At 51.5% G+C, this 18496-nt stretch overlaps 1 protein-coding gene across 2 annotated transcripts in view; it reads left to right on the top strand.

Annotated features, from left to right (window-relative positions):
- Positions 1-400: 400 nt before the first annotated feature.
- LDLRAP1 (low density lipoprotein receptor adaptor protein 1) overlaps positions 401-18496 on the top strand; it is a 36853-nt gene continuing 18757 nt past the window's right edge. Inside the window, exons 1-3 of one of the 2 annotated variants that reach the window (XM_051988213.1) lie at positions 401-562; positions 16959-17101; positions 18051-18163. In XM_051988213.1, coding sequence (XP_051844173.1) covers positions 475-562; positions 16959-17101; positions 18051-18163 — 344 coding nt within the window. In that variant the 5' untranslated portion in view covers positions 401-474. Of the gene's footprint in view, positions 563-12111; positions 12214-16958; positions 17102-18050; positions 18164-18496 lie in introns of those variants that run through there. The other variant, XM_051988214.1, reaches the window with a different exon arrangement.

Here is an 18496-nt window from a genome sequence, read left to right as displayed (position 1 = left end):
ACCCCGGCGTGGGCGGCGGGTACCTCGAGGCACAATAAAGGGGACTAGGAGTGGGTGGCGATCTCTTCTGCTCCTCCCCATTCGGGGTGCTCGGAAAGAAACGGGAACCCCGACCGTTCTAGGCAGCGCCTCAACCTTTTCCCCAGCTTAGTTTAAACCCTCTTTGTCTCTGCTGGGGACCGGGAGGGGGGTGGGTCGGTGACGTTAGATTATTTGCATCAGCCCCGCCCTTCCTCCGGAGTGCCCGTAGGGTCTGGGGGAATGGGCGGGGCTTTATTTGCATCCTTCCGCCCCTCTCTTGGAGCGTGTGGGGGGAGCCGGAGGGGAGTGGGAGGCGGGGCTCTGAGAGGCGGGGCGGGGCGGAGCCGGGATGGGGCGGCGCGCTTCGTGGGCCCCAGCGGAAAAGTTTTTCCAGGCGGAGAGTTTTGGCGGCGGCGACGGCGGCGGCAGCGGCCGGGCGGTCGGAGCGGGGCCATGGACGCGCTCAAGTCGGCGGGCCGGGCGCTCATTCGCAGCCCTAGCATTGCCAAACAGACGTGGGGAGGCGGCGGGCGGCACCGGAGTGAGTGTGTGCGCCCCTCGGAGCCCCCTTCCCTCCCCTCCCCCATTCCACTCCCTCCCCCGCCGGGAGGCCTCCGGCCGAGAGTTTGACAAAGTTTAGTCTCGGCCCCAGGAGGTCGGGGCCGGCCGTGGCGGGAGGGTGTAGCACCTGCCCGGGAGTGCGTGTGCGTGTGTGCATGCGTGTGCACGTGTGTGCGCGTGCGAGTATGCTCGTGCTTGTGCGTGTGAGTGCACGCGTGCGTGAAGCACAACTTTTGTGAGAGCGCTTAATTTCCCCCTTTCCCGTCTGCTCCTGTTTCTTGGGGGCCTTAGGACCCCTTTTTCACTCTCTGCTGACCCAGACTGGGGGGGTCCCGGGTAGGAGAGGCTCAGCCCCGGGAGAGCGCGGTAGAGCCGCCGGATTGTCCTGGAATACTTTTTAGCTGTGAGGCAGTGTGCCCCCTCTGGACCTCAGTTTCTCTTCCTATAAAAGGGGGACGGTGACCCTCGGACTCCTTGCCCCGCGGGGTCCTAGAGGCTCGGGCAGTTAGTGGACGTGTGGTTTTGTCATCCTTCCTCCTCCCCCTTTTTGCGGGGGCGTGCGGAGACTTCTGGGCTATTTTTAAAGCCTGTTGTTCCCTGCCGTCCCGGAGGACTTGTGGCCCCTGTGAGCCCTGCAGACGTCACTCCTCTGTCGGAGCTGACAGCCGCCCGCACTGTGTGACCCGTGGGGCACCGGCCCTCGAGATGCCCTTCCCCCGGGCTTCTCCTGCCCTCCCGTTTGGCGGTCCCCAGAAGTGGTGTCCTAGGGGAGCCCCCAGCCACCGAGGCACGGGGCTTTGCCTTTCCTGGGGAAGTGGGGAAGGCCTGGCGAGCGTGCCCCTTCCCCAAACCGGCGTGGCCCTGCGGAGATTAGGAGGCCGGGATCGACAGTCTGCCGGGGGCTGGCTGGCTCAGCAGTCCGGACTTTCCGACTGGCCCTTGGGGAACCTCTGTGGCCATTGGGCTCCCGGGCCAGCCCCTTTGGCGGTGAGATTTACAAACAAACTTCTGAGATTTCCGCTGAAAGCCGCTATTTGTTTATAGGCTGGGCTGGGCTCCCCGTGGGCAGCGCACGTCTCCTGCTGGGAACTTGTGGGGAGGGGCCTCGATAGGAGCCTGTGGGGGCTGGGCCCAGCGGGAGGGCGTCCCCGCGGGTCCGTGTGTAGACGCACGTGTAAGTGTGGATGGAACGGCGCACCGACTGTTGGTGCTTCAGGGAAGGGGCTCGTGGGAGCCGACTGTCAGCGAGGTCCGCATTTGGAGCCGTCTTTTATGTGACTTGGGCTAAATCAGTTTCCCCATGTGTAAAATCCATGGATTAGGCTAAGACTCATTGCAGCTTAAAGTGGGATGAAGTGCTGTGGTGGTGTGGGTGTGGGGGGGCGAATTGGGAGCGCCTCCCGGGGGGGGGCCTCTGAGTGGGTGTGTGTGAGAGATACAGATGTTCCTCGTGGGGTCAGTGTTGGAGTCAGGCCCTGGTCTTTGTCATTCTTGTCTCCTTCTCGCTGCACATCCCCTTAATACACACTTCTCATTCTTTTAATGGTTTGTGGACTCCAGGTACACAATGTGCCGTGTAATTAACCGGTATCTGCCTCTCTTATTTGTCTTTCTCTTAATATCTTCCTATTTTTCTATCCATCTTTCTGTTTATTCATCCATCTGTCCACCTACGGATTATCCACTTCTTTTCCTTCCTCCCTTCCTTTCTTTTCAACCTTCCCTCTATCTTTACCCATATATCTTTCTATCCATCTGTCTTTCTACCTATCCATCCATCTCAATATATATTCTGTTTGTTTCTATATTACATAGATCATATATCTGTATCTGTTTCTGTTATCTACATATGTATCATCTCTCTCTCCCCCCCTTCATTCTCTGTCTCTCTCACTCTTTCCCACTTCACTCTGTCATATTATCATAGACTTAGAGCTGGAGAGTTTTACAGACTTAGCCGAGAAAACTCAGCCCTGGGGAGGAAAAAAAGAGTTTCTTGAGTTCCCCTAGATCAGTTAGCCAGGCTCAGAACTTGGGTGCTTTGGCTGTGGAGCCATCTTTCTTTCCCCGACCTACTCCACCGTCCATCCATTTTCTGTTGTTCTCTTTTTAAATCGACGCTTTTAAAACCAGTGTCCCCCCCCCCCCCCCCCCCGGTGAGGGAGTACAGTGAAGCAAACCCAAGTGCTCCATGGCCTGTGGCTCAGGGTCTTTGTATTGGAGCAGTCACAAATGACTGAACTGGAGAGTGGAAAGGGCTTGGCTTGGTCTCCAGTTATACCCTGAGGGAGCTTACGGAAGGGAACCCTTTTGCCTCCTGGGGCAGCCTCTTCCACACTCTCCTTGTTAGGAAGAGGGAGGCCCGTTTCCTTGTTTCTCCTCAGAAGTCGGGCAGCCCGTGTTCTTTCTTGATCGGGCCTGTCTGCAGCATCCTCTCTGCCCCTACTTGTCCCCCAGGTGGGTCTCCTTTGCTTGAGCTGAGCCTTGAAGGGAGCTAAGAACTCTAAGCCCGGGAGGCCACGAGGGAATGCATTCCAGGCAAAGCTTGGAGATTGGAGAGAGATGGCAGGTGGGGGAAGATTAAGTTGGCTAGAGAGAATGTGAAAGGGGGTGAGGGATAGGAAGGAAGTTTGCAGAAATCGGAGCAGGAGCCAGATCGTGTTAATTTTAAATGCCAGGCTGAGTAGTTGTAATTTATCGTCAGGAGGGAGGCATTGATGGTTTTTGAAGGTGGTTGTGGTGTATGATTTGGTCAGAACTTGGGCTCTGCTTGTTTTTTTGGGCAGTGGAAGGTAGAAAGATTTTTGGTGACTTTTTTCCTGGCACAGACCCCATTTCGTAGGTGCCCAGTAAATGCTTATTGAATTGCTACCCTGACTGTACCTGTTGTTTTTTTAATTACTTGCTCTTTGATCTGGGCCTTGGATCTTGGATTCCTTTTGCTGTTCTTGTAGGCAGTGAAGGAGAGACAAGAGTGTCTTTACCTGAGGAGGAGAGGAAAAATTGAGTTTAAAAAATCACCACCCTCACCCACTATGTGCCAGGAACTCTTCTAAGTCCCGGAGATTAAAAAAAAAAAAAAAAAAGAGAGAGAGAGAGAGAGAGAGAGAGAGAGAGAGAGAGAGAGAGAGAGACAGACAGACAGACAGACAGACAAAAGGCTGGCTTTTCCTTTCTGAAATTCACATTCTGATGGATAAAAGGGCCAACTGGTCATCTCAAACTATAGAAGAAATTTCCTTTTTGGTTTAATTCAACAGACTAATAAATGGTTCCCCCTTTTTGTAGAACCTTCTGTAAAATATTTTTCTCACTGGAACTTGTTAGAGAGTGGGCCTTGTGGACCCAAGAAGGTGTTTGGTTCTGAAGCCAGTAAGTGTCCTGGCCTGGACTCCAGTCCAGATCAGCTGATCTATAGGGCCACAGATTCAGAACTGAAAGGAACCTTAGGATCATCGGCTGAACCATCTGATTTTACAGATGGGAAAACTGAGGCTCAGAGGTAGAGTGACTTGCCCAAAGTCACACAGCCTAAGTAGCAGGCTTGAGGCCTCTTTTCCTTGTCAACCATCTCTTCGTTGTTTTTTTTAAGTCACCTGCCTAGATGAGTTCACCAAGTGCCTGCTGTGTGTTTGTATAAGGTCCTGGGAGGTTAGGGGGAAGTTGGATAGTAATTGAAAGCATGGTTTGGTGGTTATCTTTTTTTTTTTTTTTTTGCCTTTGTATCTTCAGCACTTGGCACATTGCCTTGCATGTAGTAAAAGCTTAATAAATGCTTTTTGGTTGACTAAGGATGACCTAGGAAGAGTCCAGAGTGCCAGAAAAGGAGATTAGCCAGTTAATGGTGAAGGTGGGGTCTGGAGGTGAGCTTGGGGCTAAATCTTATGGCCATAAGCCCTCCCACTGCCAACTGAAACCTCTGGAAAGGTCCCCCCTAGTTTCATTATGGGGAGTCTGACTCCCAGTGCCTCATTTTGCAGGTGAGGGCTAAGAACTGAGCACAGCATGCCGCCTCCTGCCACCCGGAGCTTCATCTCCTCACACCTGGGCTAGGGCAGTAGCTGCTGACGGTCGGCCTGCCTCAAGTCTTTCCCCACTCTGACACTAAAAGTGGTTTTCCTAAAGCCCTGGGTGACCATCTGACTGTCCTCCCGCTTCCCTCCCCTCCCCCCCCCAATTAAACTTCAGGGCTTCTTGCTTCCAGGATCAAATACAAATCCTCTGGTGTTCAAAACCTTTCCTAGGCAACTGGGGAGAATCCCCAAGACATTCTCTCTGACTGCTCAGTGCCTGGAACTCTCTCCTCCTTCAGCTCTGACTGCTGAACCCCCTGGTTTCCTTCAAGTCCCAGCTAAAATCCCATCTTAACTCCCCTTTACACTAGTGTCTTCTCTCTCTTGAATATCTCCAAGTTACCTCCTGCCTTAATAAGAGCAGGTCTGCCTCCTGTAGGGCTCCTATGATTGTTTCCCTTGTAGCTTGGTTCCTCACAGTTGTTTTCACCTTACCTCCACCCTCAGGCAGGAGCTCCTCCCCCGCCCCCTCCGCACAGTGTGAGGCACAGAGTAGGAGCTTAATAAAATGTTGGCCGAGGATATTAAGCAGCTTGTCCTGGATCCGCTGGCAGTCGGTGTCAGAGGTGGGGTCTAGACCCAGGCCATCTCTCTGGAGTTCCCAGTGTTCTGCTTCCCCTCACATTGCTCTCTGAGAAGGCTCCCTGAGTGGGAAGTGCTCCCAGGAGGGCCTCCTGCCCTTGCTCTCATGCATCCAGCCAGTGGCCCGGCATGTGTGAAGAGCTGGATTTGAGATCTGAGATCATAGCTGGGGGATCTCAGGCTAGTCACTTTATCTCTCTGAACCTCAGTTTCTTCTTCTCAAATGGGGATAGAATGGCACCTTTTACTTCCCCCAGAGGACCTTGAGATGGGAGACCTGGAGCTGGAGAACCCCTCATGTTATACACGGGATGCACGGCACAGGCAGTGAGCCTCAGAAGGGGGCTCTGAGCCTTTGAGTTGAGAACCAGTCCTTTTTCCACTTTACTAAGAGTCCCCATTATTATCATTATCACTTCACTCCATTCTTGATTAGATTAATATTAAGATGTTGTCGTGTTGTTCAGGTGCTCAGAAGTCTCTGTCGCTCCCTGTTGCCTGATATGCGGGGTCACCCACTCATTCTGGTTTCTGCTGCTGCCTCTCCGCCCAGACAAACCGGACTCCCCTCGGGATGTGCCGGTGCTTTCTCAGCCCTTTCCTTGGCCTCCGGTGCTCCACCTCCTCCCTATTGCCCTCCTGGATTCCTCCCTGCCTCAGCGTCAGGCTGATCCCCCCTCCCAGACCCCCAAAGTCAGAGCGTTCTCCCCCCTCCGATCAGATGTGCGCCTGCCGTGCGCACGGACTTTCTTTATCAGACTTCCAAGTTCTGGGAGCGCCTGGGCTTAGCTGAATTTGTTTTAGCCCAACACAGCCGGCATTGAAAGAAATGCTTGTGGGGAGTTAAATTGTCGAGGAAGCCACAGAGATGCTGCTTGCAGTTTGTGTCTCTTGGGGCTTGCAGCAGGGGAGTGCCGTGGGTTTGGCTCGAGTCTTGGCTCCTGGGATGGTCTGGTGGCTGACGTGGCTCCTGCCCTTCCCCTGGGGACACGTGCAAAGGGTAGACCCTAACATTTTGTCCAGGGAGACCTCGGCTCACAATTGTCCCAGAGGTGCTTCTCTGTTCTCTCTGAGGGGGAAGAGAAGAAGGTCCTTAGAACACAAAATGTCCAAGCTGGGAGAAATCTTAAGGCTCAGATTGTCAGAGCTGGGAGGATTTGGGACATTGTCAGTGAAGGGATCTGAGAGTGTCATAGCTGAAAAGAGTCTTGGGACTTGAAATAACAGCGTTGAGGAGGGAACCTTAAGATGTAGCATGCAGGAGATGAAAGGGACATCAGAAAATAGAAGATTACAACTGGAAGGAGGGAAAGTTAGAACAGTGTCAGAATTAGGAAGGGCCCCAGAACATGAAATGCCAGAGCTGGGGTTTGGGACTTCCCCCTCTTATTCATTGCATCTGTAGAAATTTGGTTTGAAAATGTTAGAATAGATTTCTAAGGTCCTTTCTGGCTGGACTTTGGGGTTTCAGTGTTTCTCCTAGCTCTGACATTCATTGTCCTAAGGGCCGTCCCAAACTCACGTTTTGTGTTCTAAGGCCCTCTCAGCTTGGGCATTCTTGGCTTGCTTCTTGGATAGGCAAGGGCAGGGGCCTTTGGCCCATATGTGACCCATTGTCCCTATCAGTTATCTTTCTGAAAGCCCTGCCAGAATATAGCATGTAGAATGTCAGCCAGAAAAGAATTTAAAACATAGACTTCCAGAGCATGGAGGGATCTTAGAGTACAGAATGTCAGAGTTGAGGGGGAAGATAATAGAGGTGGAAGAAAGGGGGAGTCTTATCACACAAAATGTCAGAGCTGGGAGGCCCTTAGAACATGGGATGTCAGAGCTACAGGAAACCTTAGAACCAGGATGTCAGAGCTGGGAGGGCCCTTAGAACCCAGGATGTGAGAGCTGAGAAGACCTTAGAACTCAGGATGTCAGAGCTGGGTGGGATCTTAGAGGCACCCTAACTCCTTTTGCAGACCTGGAGCCTTCAGGCCCAGAGAGAGAAAAGGACAGGTCATACAGATAGTTTGGAATAGAACTCCAACGTCAGGGCTGGAGCCTCCTACCTGAGATCCCCTAATTCTCTTTGTGTCATTCTTGCTTTCTACCTCCTTGCCTTCTTGCTCCCTGGAGAATTTTAATAGAACCATAAATACTTTATGGTTTTCTTCCCCTTGGGCTTACTTGAGGAGCTGTTTGTAGTTCCTGGCTACCTTGGTCTTGAACCTTTGGGGTAGCCTGCTTCTCTGCTGGGTGGGGGAGAATGGAAGGAGAGGGAGGTAGTTTTTTTCTTGAAGTGAAGGAAGACCCTTTCTGTTAAACCGGCTCTTGAGGGGAGCTTTTGGTGCAATCCTTGCCAGCCCCACTGGTTCCCTGAACATTGGCCCGGATTCCCCACCTGAAGAGCCTTCCCTTCGCTGGAGCTCAGAGGTGGCAGGGTGGCGGTGTGGACCTTCCAGAGGATGGCATCATTGACTCCCTGGAGAGTGAGCCAGAAGGGAGGGAGAGAAAAGAGGGTCCCAAGGATCCCAGATCTAGAAGGGACCTCGGGTACTTCCTAGCTCAACCCCTGCATTTTACAGAGGAGCAGACTGAGAGGAGTGACCCACGGGCAGTGAGACAGGCTGTGTAAAAGGCTACAAGAGAGAGCTGGCCTTCCCCTTTGCCTGGACACACTGATCTCCAGTTTTGATGTGCCCTTTAATAGCAGTCATTACCTAAAGCTGTCACTTATCTCATTTTCTTCTCCCGGTGCCCCTACACCAGATGACATTATTCCCATTGGACACATGGCTCTTTGCTCAGGGTCAGAGGCACTAGGTTCCCTACAGCCTCTCAGGGCTCCCATCCCTGGGTTTTTTCTCCTTGCTCATTGCATCTCTAGGAATTGGTTTTGAGAATATCAGGATAGCTTTCTAAGTCCTTTGTGACTTGGACATTCTGCGTTTCGGTGTCCCTCGTGGCTTGACCATTATGGGTTTCGGTGTCCCTCCCGGCTGGGACGTTCCGGGTTTCGGTGTCCCTCCCGGCTGGGACGTTCCGGGTTTCGGTGTCCCTCCCGGCTGGGACGTTCCGGGTTTCGGTGTCCCTCCCGGCTGGGACGTTCCGGGTTTCGGTGTCCCTCCCGGCTTGGACGTTCTGGGTTTTGGTGTCCCTCCTGGCTCAGACACTTGTGGTCCTAAAGGCTGTCCCTCGCTCACGATTTGTGTCCTCAAGCCCTCTCACTCGGACATTCTGGGCTAGCTTCTTGGCTAAACAGGGGCAGGGTCCGGGGCCTGTGGTCCCTGTGTGACCCACTGTCCCTGTCCATCCCCTTTCTGAGAATGATGGCCTCTCATGGATGGTACTCGCCTTCCCAGGGCCCTGTGTGGAGGCCTGACTCTGGTCCCTGTGGGCTCAGACGATAATGAGAATGGACAGATCTCATTAACATCTGCTTGTGTACCAACTTGAGGCAACAAGTTAGACGGAACATATGGTCTGTCCTCATTTAGCTTTGGTAGCAGGTCATCTGTAAAATGGCGGAGCTAAAATAGCGCCATCACTGCTGACAAATGTCTCTAAAAATAGGCCCAGCTGGAAGAGGGCTGGGAAGCAAAGAGGAGTTTTTCTGAGGTTTGGGATTGGGCCTGTGCTTTCTAGGTGGTTTGAGGCTCACCCTTCCTTTTTTATTTTTAGTTTTTAAAGCCTTTTATTTTCAAAAATATATGCATAGATAATTTTTAACATTCACCCTTGCAAAACCTTGTGTTCTAAATTTTTTCCCTCCTTTCCCCCCACTCCCTTCCTTAGATGGCAAATAATCCAATATATGTTAAATGTGTGCAATTCTTCCATACATATTTCCACATTTATCATGCTGCACAAGAAAAATCAGATCCAAAAGGAAAAAAAGACAGGAAGAAAACAAAATGCAAGCAAACTACAACCAAAAAATACAATGTTGTGGTTACACTCAGTTCCCACAGTCCTCTCTCTCTCTGGGTGCAGATGGCTCTCTCCATCACAAGATCATTGGAACTGGTCTGAATCAGTTCATTGTTGAAGAGAGCCACATCCATCAGAGTTGATCCTATAATCTTGTTGTTGCCGTGTACAATGATCTCTTCTCAACCTTCCTCTTGAAAGAGCCCCCTTGGATATGGAATCATGATTTTGCCAGTTGGGCCAGCCGTTCAGAACCTGAGCTTAGGGGAGAATGAAGGAGGTTAGGGGCTCTAACTTACATTTGATGTCATTGATGTAGTGTCCATTGAGCTCCTCCTGGGTGCTCTCCCTGATGCTAATATATGAGGCTTTGACAATAGAGTAAGGCCGACATTGTTTTGGAGGAACCTTTAGAACAGAATCCAGCATGAAGTGGAGAAGTGACAGGTTTCCTGGGGCAGGGAGAACACGTTTTCTGGACACTTAGTGCTTGTGTGTCCTTGGGAAGCAATCTACTGGCCTCTCTGGGCCTCAGTTTCTGTGTCTAAAATGAAAGGATTGGATTAGGTGGTCTTGAAGGGCCCTTTTAGCCTTGTGATGTCACTTTGACTTAAGGCCTCAGAGTAAACCTTGAAAGAGGGATGGGACTGGAGTCGGTGGAAGGCTAGTGGGAGATTACTGTGGGGAAAGGGAGGAAGAGAAAGCAAGAGGAAGAAGGCTTGTGTTGGGCCTCAGTTTCCAATGTGATTCCTCTGTGACTGATAACCTTTGCAGAATTAGAATTTTGGGTCGTAAGGTTTTGTGTATTTAAGAACCCTAGAACAGGGAAGAATCTCAGAACCCAGAATGTTAGAGCTGGGAAGGCCCTTAGAACCCAGGAGGTCAGAACTGGGAGGGCCCTTAGAACCCAGGAAGTCAGAGCTGGGAGACCCCTTAGAACTCAGGATGTCAGTACTGGGAGGGTCCTTAAAACACAGAATGTCAGAGCTGGAAAGGCCCTTAGGACCCAGAATGTCAGAACTAAGAAGGACTTTAGAACACAATGTCAGGGCTTGCATGAGGGAAGCAGTTAAAACAAAGAATGTGGGAACTGAGAACAGAGAATACATAAGCTGTCTTTTGGCCTTTAAGGATCCAGAATTCCATTGGGATAGTAAAGTGACATACTGACATAGATTACAGCCCCTTCTGTGCTCAGTTGATGGTCAGTCTGTGTTGCTGCATCCCCCAGGATTGGTCATTCTGTTGGCAAACTGATGATGAATGAGCCCCTTGAGGCTGGACCTCAACTAACAGATGATGGGGGAGTCCCTCTCTGAGCCTGAATCTGAATTCTTTTGAACTTGAGTTCTTGAGTAAGAGCCCCCACTTTTCTTTCCTGTGTCTTTCTTGGAACCGTGTGATCTTAGGAGTATTAGGGAGCCACTGGTACTCTTTGAGGCAAAGGAGTTCCATGGGCAGAGCTTACGAGTGTGGTAGGCCAGTTAGAAGGTGCAGTAGCAGCAGTCCAGGTGGGAAGTGACGAGCCTTTAGCTGGTCTTGTGGCTGCTGGAGTAGAGAGAAGGGGACCTGGGAGAGAGCTGTTGTCAAAGCAGAAATGGTCAAATTTGGTGATGGGTTGTGGGTTGTATTTGGGGGTGAGGAGGAGTGAGGAGTGGAGATTGACATTGAGGTTGTCAGCCTGGGATAGGGGTGGCCTCCTTTATAGTAAAAGGAAAGTTTGGAGGCAAGAATGGGGGAGATTAAATAATGACATCTGTTTGTCCCTGCTGCATTTGAAAGCCTACAGTTCAGATATCTGGGAGATAGTTGGAAATCCATAATTGTAACCTAGGAGAGAGACCCAGGCTGGCTTTATAGATCTGAGAGCTTAATGGAACCCATGGGGGCTGATAAGATTACCAAGTGAGATAGTATAGATCAAAAAGAGGTGGGGACCCAGGTCAGAGCCCTAGAGGGGGAGGGACTCTCACAGTTAGAAGATTGGAAAGATTAGCCTGGTTATATGGCAGCCCAAATTGCTGAGTTCGAGGAAGCCCAGTTGGACTCACTATAAAGGAGGGTTTAAACTATTTTAACTGACTGGAAGTATATGAGGCTGTCTTAAGAAGTGGTAGGTTCTTCTCCCTAAAATTCTCTGAGCTAAGGCTGGGGTGCACTCCTCTGGCTGTGAGAGATGGGAATCACTGATGGGACCAGATGGCCCCGAGGATCTCTCCCAGATGAGATTCTGGGACTCCTTCCCCACTGCAGAGGGACAGACATTGCGGCTGGTTACCCTGGGCAGGCGGGACCGTGAATGGTGGGGGCAGGTTCTAGGACCCCCCTCATTCCGGGAAGGCTTCTTTCCGAGGAGGCATTTCAGATATCTCATTTGGGAAAGAGGAAGTCTGGCCACTTGGGGAGGACTTTGGCTTTGCTGGCTGCCAAGCATCCCCAAGTCGGGGGGAGACAAATGTTTTGGGATTGAGGAGGTCATCAGGCGACCTTGGCAAGTGCTTGTTGCCATGGATTGGAGGGAGCGGAAACTACATTGGAGAGGGTCCAGGAGAGGGCTGGGAGCTCAGTGTATATTCTAGAGGAAGGAGAGGAGTCAGTGGGACTACAGGGAGCATAGCCCAAGGTAGTACAGGCTTGAAGCCCTAGAATCTGAATGTTCACTGTAATGGATGGCGAGGAGAGGGAATGTTACAGGAGTCCCTGGGGAGTTGGTCCTTGGAAGGAAATAGCTGCTCTTGCTTGTAGCTGAGAGAAAGGAAGGGAATCATAGCTGTGGAACTGGACCGGACCTCCGAGGCTGTCTGCTCCAGCCCCCTCACTTAAACATGAGGCTTTCATCGGAACTCTTCTAGAGCTGACTGGCGGGCTTTCTTATCTATTTAAAACATTAACACTTTTTCAACTCATAATTTGTGTTCTTCCTCCCAGCTCCCCTTCATTCAGTGGGGAAAAAAGAAAAGGGAAACAAACACATTTGTGACACACAGGCAGAGTCAGGCAGACTAAGTCCCCCCATGTTGGCAGCGTCCTTCCTCGTCACGAGTCCCTCGGCTCTCCGGTAAGAGGGGCTGGCATGGTTCTGGGCCGCGGCGAGAGCCACTTTCTGGGCCGCGTTGGTGCTGGTGGGGTTCAGGGCCAGCTTGGTACCAGGGCACCCCACACTAGCTTTGGGGGCGATCCCTTTTCTCCTGTAAGATGGAGTGGCCAGGCGTCCATGAAGACTCCTCCTAATTCTGACATCCAGGTTCCTTTGAAAACAGGGAGAGAATCAAAAAGGGCAGGGGCAGAAAATCTCCCCCAAGGTTAAATCCACTTCTCTCCAGGGGGAGAGTGAGACAGTCGAAGCTGCAGTCTTCTGGTGGAGCCTTCGGAGGGTTAATTCGATGTAAGTGCCACAGCCTGTTGGGGCTTGTGGTTAGCAGAGCCCCCATGGCCTGCCCGAGACTTGCTGGAGACGCCCTGTCCCAGCTGTCTGCTTGGACTTCCTGCCTGCCTGCCCCCAGGGAGGCGGCTCAGGGCAGGGCCTTCCCTGGGAACGCAGCATTGGAGTAAGAGCCCCGGAACCGAAATCGGACTCATTGGTCTTCAGTGGGCCTTGGACTCCTGCAGGCTCCCTTTGGGGAAAGTAGCAGCAGGACTGCGCCAGTCGACTAGGGTGCAGGACACGCTGAGCTCATCTTCACAGAACTGCATCCTTTTGTGCTTCAAAAAATATAGGCTTGATGACTCTTTGTTGCTTAATTTTTAAATAAGTAGTGGGATAAGTGACAGGTTTGGGTAAAGCTGGGTTCCTGCCTCTGACACTTACCCCTCTGGGACTTTGGGGAATTCACATAACCCCCACGGGCCTCAGTTTGCTCATCTATTAGGTGAAAGAGATGGACTCGATGGCCTCCAACGATCTTTCCAGGGACTGATTCTGTGAACTTTAGCTCTAAAGCTGTGAGCCCGCAAAACTGATTTCATTCCCCAGAGAACTGTTTAAGAAAGAATAGAATGGAAGAAGAAAGGCAGAATGGCAAAACTGAAAGTATCTCCAGAGTCTAGCTGTATAGGCAGTGTTGGCTCACAGTCTCCTGACTTTGTAGGAGAAGAGAGAGATTCATTTATAATGACATATCTGTTATTTTAATTATTTGTTTTTGTTCTTTACATTTGCATCATTGTAGTCATTGTGTGTTGCTTACTTTATTTTGTATCTGTTTATATTAACTTCCCCACGCTTCTCTGTGTGTTTCTAGGCTTTTGCTGTTTTTTTTTTTTCTCCTTAATAGTATTTTATTTTTCCAGTTACATGTAAAGGTAGTTTTCAACATCCATATTTGTAACACTTTAAAGTTCCAAATTTTTCTTCTACCCTTACCTTCTCCCTTCCCAAGCAATCCAATATAGGTTAAACATGTGTAAACCTTTAAAAAAATTTCATATTTGTCATATTGTGCAAGAAAAATCAGACCAAAAGGGAAAAAACCAAAAGAAAGAAAAAGCATACAGTCAAAAAAAGGTGAAAATACTATGTTTTTTCATAGTATGCAACTGGTACTTTGTATCACAAACTTATTGGACTTGCCTTGGATTGCCACATTGCTAAGAAGAGCCAAGTCTCTCACACTTGATCATCCTATAATCTTGTTCTTACTGTGCATAATGTTCTGGTTCTGCTCAGCATCAGTTCATGTAAGTCTTCCCATGCCTCTCTGAAATCAGCCTAGTCATCATTTCTTATAGAACCATTATATTCCATTACACATATATGCCATAACTTATTCAGCCATTCCCCAGATGATGGGCATCCTCTCAGTTTCCAGTTCTTTCAGGCCTTTGCTTTTCTGCAAAGCGCTGCTGGGAATATTTTGTTGTTTTGGGGTGCCTTTGTGACTTAGGCCTCAAGTCTGACAGTGGATTTTCTCCCTCTTCTCTCCTCTGCCTCCCCAGTGAGGTCAGTGGGGCAGTAGAGTCCCCTGTTTATAGAGGAGGATGTGTGGCTGAAGTCCGAGCTAGGAGTTAGGTGATTTCAGAAATGCAAGCTGGGAGCGCATGTCCCATGTCTGGCTATATTTAGTTGCGTCCCCTCCCATCCAGGGGTTTCCCTCAGAACCTCTGGCCTGGGTCACCATTGACCCTGAGTCCCAAACCTCCCAAGCTGTTTAGCCTAATCTCTATTAGAGCAGGAATTCCTTCTTCGTCATCCCTGATGGAAATTCTTCCTCAGCTCTGCTTGGAGATATCCATCAAGGGGGAACCCACCACTTCCTGAGGCCGCCCATCCCACTTTTGGATAGCTCTGATTGTCAGGATGTTTTCCCTTAACTGGCCACTCTTAAATCTTCCTCTTTGTGACTTCCCTTCATTGTTCCTTGTTCTGCTCTTTGGGGAAAGACCCACCAATCGGATCCTTCCTCCTGGCAGAGGCCTTCAGACACTTGCAGACAGGGATTCTGCTCTCTTAATTTAGCTTGTAGAAGCCTTGTACAGTCTTGGTCCCATTCTCACGCTCTGATCTAGCCCAACCAGCCTTCTCTCTGTTCCTTACACAGGACACTCATTTCCCATTGCCATGAATGTGCCTGCACTGCCTTTTCTCCTTACCTCTGCCTGTAAGAAGCAGCCAAGCGTTGCCTGCAAGAAGCTTTTTTTCTGATTCCCCAAGTGCTGGGAAGGACCTGCCTTCTCTCCCTGATGCCGGCCTCGCCGTTAGCTCCTTGTGTCTGTTTGTTTTATGTTTAGGCCGTCTGGATTTCTATATGGACTTCTTGTCTCCCTCATTAATTATAATGTAAGTTCTCTGCAAATAGAGATTGTGATTTTTGTTTGCACATAATATGCACTTAATAAATGTGTTGATTGATGGTTCTCCAGGTCAGGTGTCTTTACTGCCTTTGACTGATTGTCATATAATGTGGTCTTCCCATCTCCTCCTTGTTTCTCCTGGACCGGTTCCAGTTTGTTAATTATCTGCCTAAAACTTAAAGCTCAGAATGAAACAGGTGTTTTTGTGGTGGTCAGTGGGAGGTTGGTGTGCTTTTTAAATTCCCAGTACTTCTCACAGTGCCTGGAACGTAATAGGGTTTCAGAAATGTTCGTTTTCTGTCTTGACAAGATGGTCCCAGTGGGTCTGACTAGAGCTGGACAGCAGAGCTCTCGCCTCCTTGGTGTTGGGGGGCTCTGGGGTCTGCGCTGGGGCTGGGAGGTCTGTGGCTGCCCCTCTCCAGCTGGCTGCCTCCTGGGAGACTCTCTCTGACCCCGGCCATTTGGGGCTCTCTTGCCATGTGACCCGCCGGGCTGCCCTCTGCCTCTGGCCCCTGCAGGCCCCCGGCTGGCCTGTTCTTCCCCCATGTGCTGTTTCTTGGCCTCTGACTGAGCCATTCCGAGCAGCTCTCCAACATGGAGGGAGGAAGGGAGTGAATGCAAACTTCTTGTGTGCTGAGTCTGGAGCGTTCCTCCTGCCCTGGGACCCCCAGGCCTTTACATTGCTCTCTATTTGTTCCATTCGGTCACAGTGTTTCAGAGCTGAAAGGTGGGCATCTAGTCCCAGCTCAGAGGAATTCACCAGCGGGGACTCCCTGCCCATCAGCCCTTTTCCGAACGCTCTCTTCGTCAGGAGGTTGTTCCTTATGTGGAGGGCAATGGGGTTCAGTGGGAAGCATGTTGGGTGTGGCTCAGAAGACTTGGGTTTGAGCCTCCCCGATGTGAGTAGCCATTGTAGGATCTTGAACAGCTTTGGCTTTACCCATTTGTCAAGTAGTGGATATTGGTAGTTAACTCAGGAGCTTCCCAAGGCTGCAGAAATGGGGGCCACTCTTATGGTGGGCTCAAGTTTCCCTTATAAATATTTTTTATTTGTTCAGGACTGGGATACATTAGAAGCAGAGTTGATGGTCTGGGAGTGTCTGTCTGTCTCTCTGCCTGTCCCTATAAAAGGATGGCACTCACCCTGGACTTGAAGTCAGGAAGACCTGAGCGCAAATAGTTAGGAGCTTTATGGGAATGATAATAACCCACCTTCCAGGATTGTTGTGAGGATAAAATGATTTAATATAGGGTGATCCAAAAAGAATCGACACTTTGCAAAATTTATTTTTCAGTAACTGTTATATGTGAACATGTAGTCAAAAATGATTTGTAATAGACCTGTCTGGAAGAAAAGTAAGGAAATGTCAGGGAATAACTTTCCAGTTTGGTGCTTTCAGTACTCTCACTTATAACCTGGTTACGAGTGATCCAGTTTGGAAAGTGTTCACTTTGAGTCACCCTGTATAGGTAAAGTATTTTGCAAACCTGAAAGTGTGGTATAAAGTCTAACTATTGTTGTGGTTGTTTATTGTTATTATTCTTTCTCTCCTTCCTCTTTGCTTCTAAGTGTCGTCCCCCACCATGGTCATTGCTCCCCCCATCCCCAGTCTTCCCTGGGGTGCTCTGTGGAATCCTTATTATCCTTGATGACCCCAAACACCATCCAGCTAATTAGCTAATCCAGCCCCACTCTCCCTGGATCAGTGGGGGTCTGGCTGCTGGGGTCCCTGCGGAGTTCTGTCATTGCCCCTCCTTCTGGTTGGAAGAAGTAATGCTTTCCCCTCCTTCTGTGACCACCTTCCCTCCCCCCTGACCTCCTTGTCAGTTCCCGTGCTCCCACCTTCCCAAGAAGGCCTCCCTCGGCGCGGGCCGAGACTCCTGGTTCTGGGTGCTGTCGGTGGGGCCCATGGTCGCTTTGTCCCCCGGCCCCGCTGCTTCCTGGGGCGTCCTGGGAGAGACCATGGGGCCATGGGCAGTCATGCTCACTTTGTTCCCCTGCTCCTCCACCAGAGTTGCCTGAGAACTGGACAGACACAAGGGAGACCCTGCTGGAGGGGATGCTGTTCAACCTCAAGTACCTGGGGATGACCCTGGTGGAGCAGCCCAAAGGGGAGGAGCTCTCGGCGGCGGCTGTGAAGCGCATCGTGGCCACGGTGAGTGCCACGGCCCAGGACCCATGGCTTCTCCCGCTCCGACCCCTCGGGCTCAGGAGAGAAGAGAGAACTTACTAGGCCTGGGCTTGGATCGGATCTTGTCCTGCCCTAGGCCCGGCTTTGTGCTGCCTCTCCCCACGGGGAGAAGGGGCAGAGCGGCCCAAAGAGGGAGGCCTGTGGGACACTGGGCAGACCTCTCCCTGGGGCCCCGGCTCCCTCCTCTGTCCGGTGGGGGTGGAACCAGACGCCGCTTTCAGCTCCAACAGTTGGAGCCTGTGGCCGGGCTCTGAGAGCACATTGTTCTGAAAGCCTCGGGGAGACGGCGGCGGCAGCTCCTGCTGGTGTCGGGGGCACAGGGCGGGGGGGGGTCAGGGGCCTGGCCGTGTGGGCGGCTCCCTGTGGGCTCTGGGCCTGGAGTCCTGGGGCAGGAGGGTCCTGGTGGTGCAGGCGCTGGGGCTCAGCTGTGGGCAGCCCCCCAGGGGGCAGGGCTGGGGCTCCTGCAAGGCCACCACCTGCCCTTCCTGGTGCCCCTTTTTTGTGTTCACTTTTCAAAGAATCTCTTTCAAGGCTTTGCCTTGGTGTTGCCCAGGCCTTGGGCCGCGGGCCTTAGGGCAAAGAAGGGCCGGGATTGGTGCTGGAGGGGAGGCCCAGAGCTGCAGAGGTGCCCCCAGGGCCTCAGTGCAGGCTAGTCCTTCCCTCTGCCTCCATCCCAGAAGCGGCCCTCCCCCGAAGGCGAGGAGGAGCAAGAATGGGCATCGGGTGGCCATCCTGGTTCTTTGCTGCCCCCAGGATCTTTCCTTCCCCAGTCATCTCAGCCCAGTTATCAGAAGTCAGAGCTGGGAGGGGGTTAGGACCTCCGAGGAAAGGGCAGGGCAGTCGGGGGCTAGCTTCCAGGGACCAAGCTGGGCTGGGCTGGGCTAAGCCAACCTTGTCCTCTTCTCTCCCCAAGGCCAAAGCTAGTGGGAAGAAGCTCCGAAAAGTGACCCTCCAAGTCTCCCCGAGGGGCATCATTTTACATGACAGCGGGACCAATGAGCTGATTGAGAATGTTTCCATCTACAGGTAGGGCCCGCTCACAGGGGCTGCCATCTGGAAGAGTGGAGGAGGGGGTGTTGGGGCCATGAGGGGCTGAGTTTCCCCCACCAAGAAGTCATAGGATCATTGACCTAGAACTGGAAGGGACTTGCCGAGGTCTTCCGGTCCAATTCTCCATCGTGCAGGTGTGCTGGGCCTCTGAGGCTCAGAGAGCGAATGACCTGCCAGGGCGACACAAGGGCAGAATCTGAACCCAGACCCTCACATGTAAAAGCATTCCTCTGAGAAGAGCTTCAGCGCTTTCCTAGACCACCCAAGCCAGAGGGAATACTTTGACCAATAAAGCCAGTGACTGATAAT

The sequence above is a fragment of the Antechinus flavipes genome, chromosome 3 (genome assembly GCF_016432865.1).
Source record: "Antechinus flavipes isolate AdamAnt ecotype Samford, QLD, Australia chromosome 3, AdamAnt_v2, whole genome shotgun sequence".
NCBI lineage: Eukaryota > Metazoa > Chordata > Mammalia > Dasyuromorphia > Dasyuridae > Antechinus > Antechinus flavipes.
The sequence above is the reverse complement of the archived record's forward strand: the minus strand, read 5'-3'. Positions and strand labels throughout refer to the sequence as shown.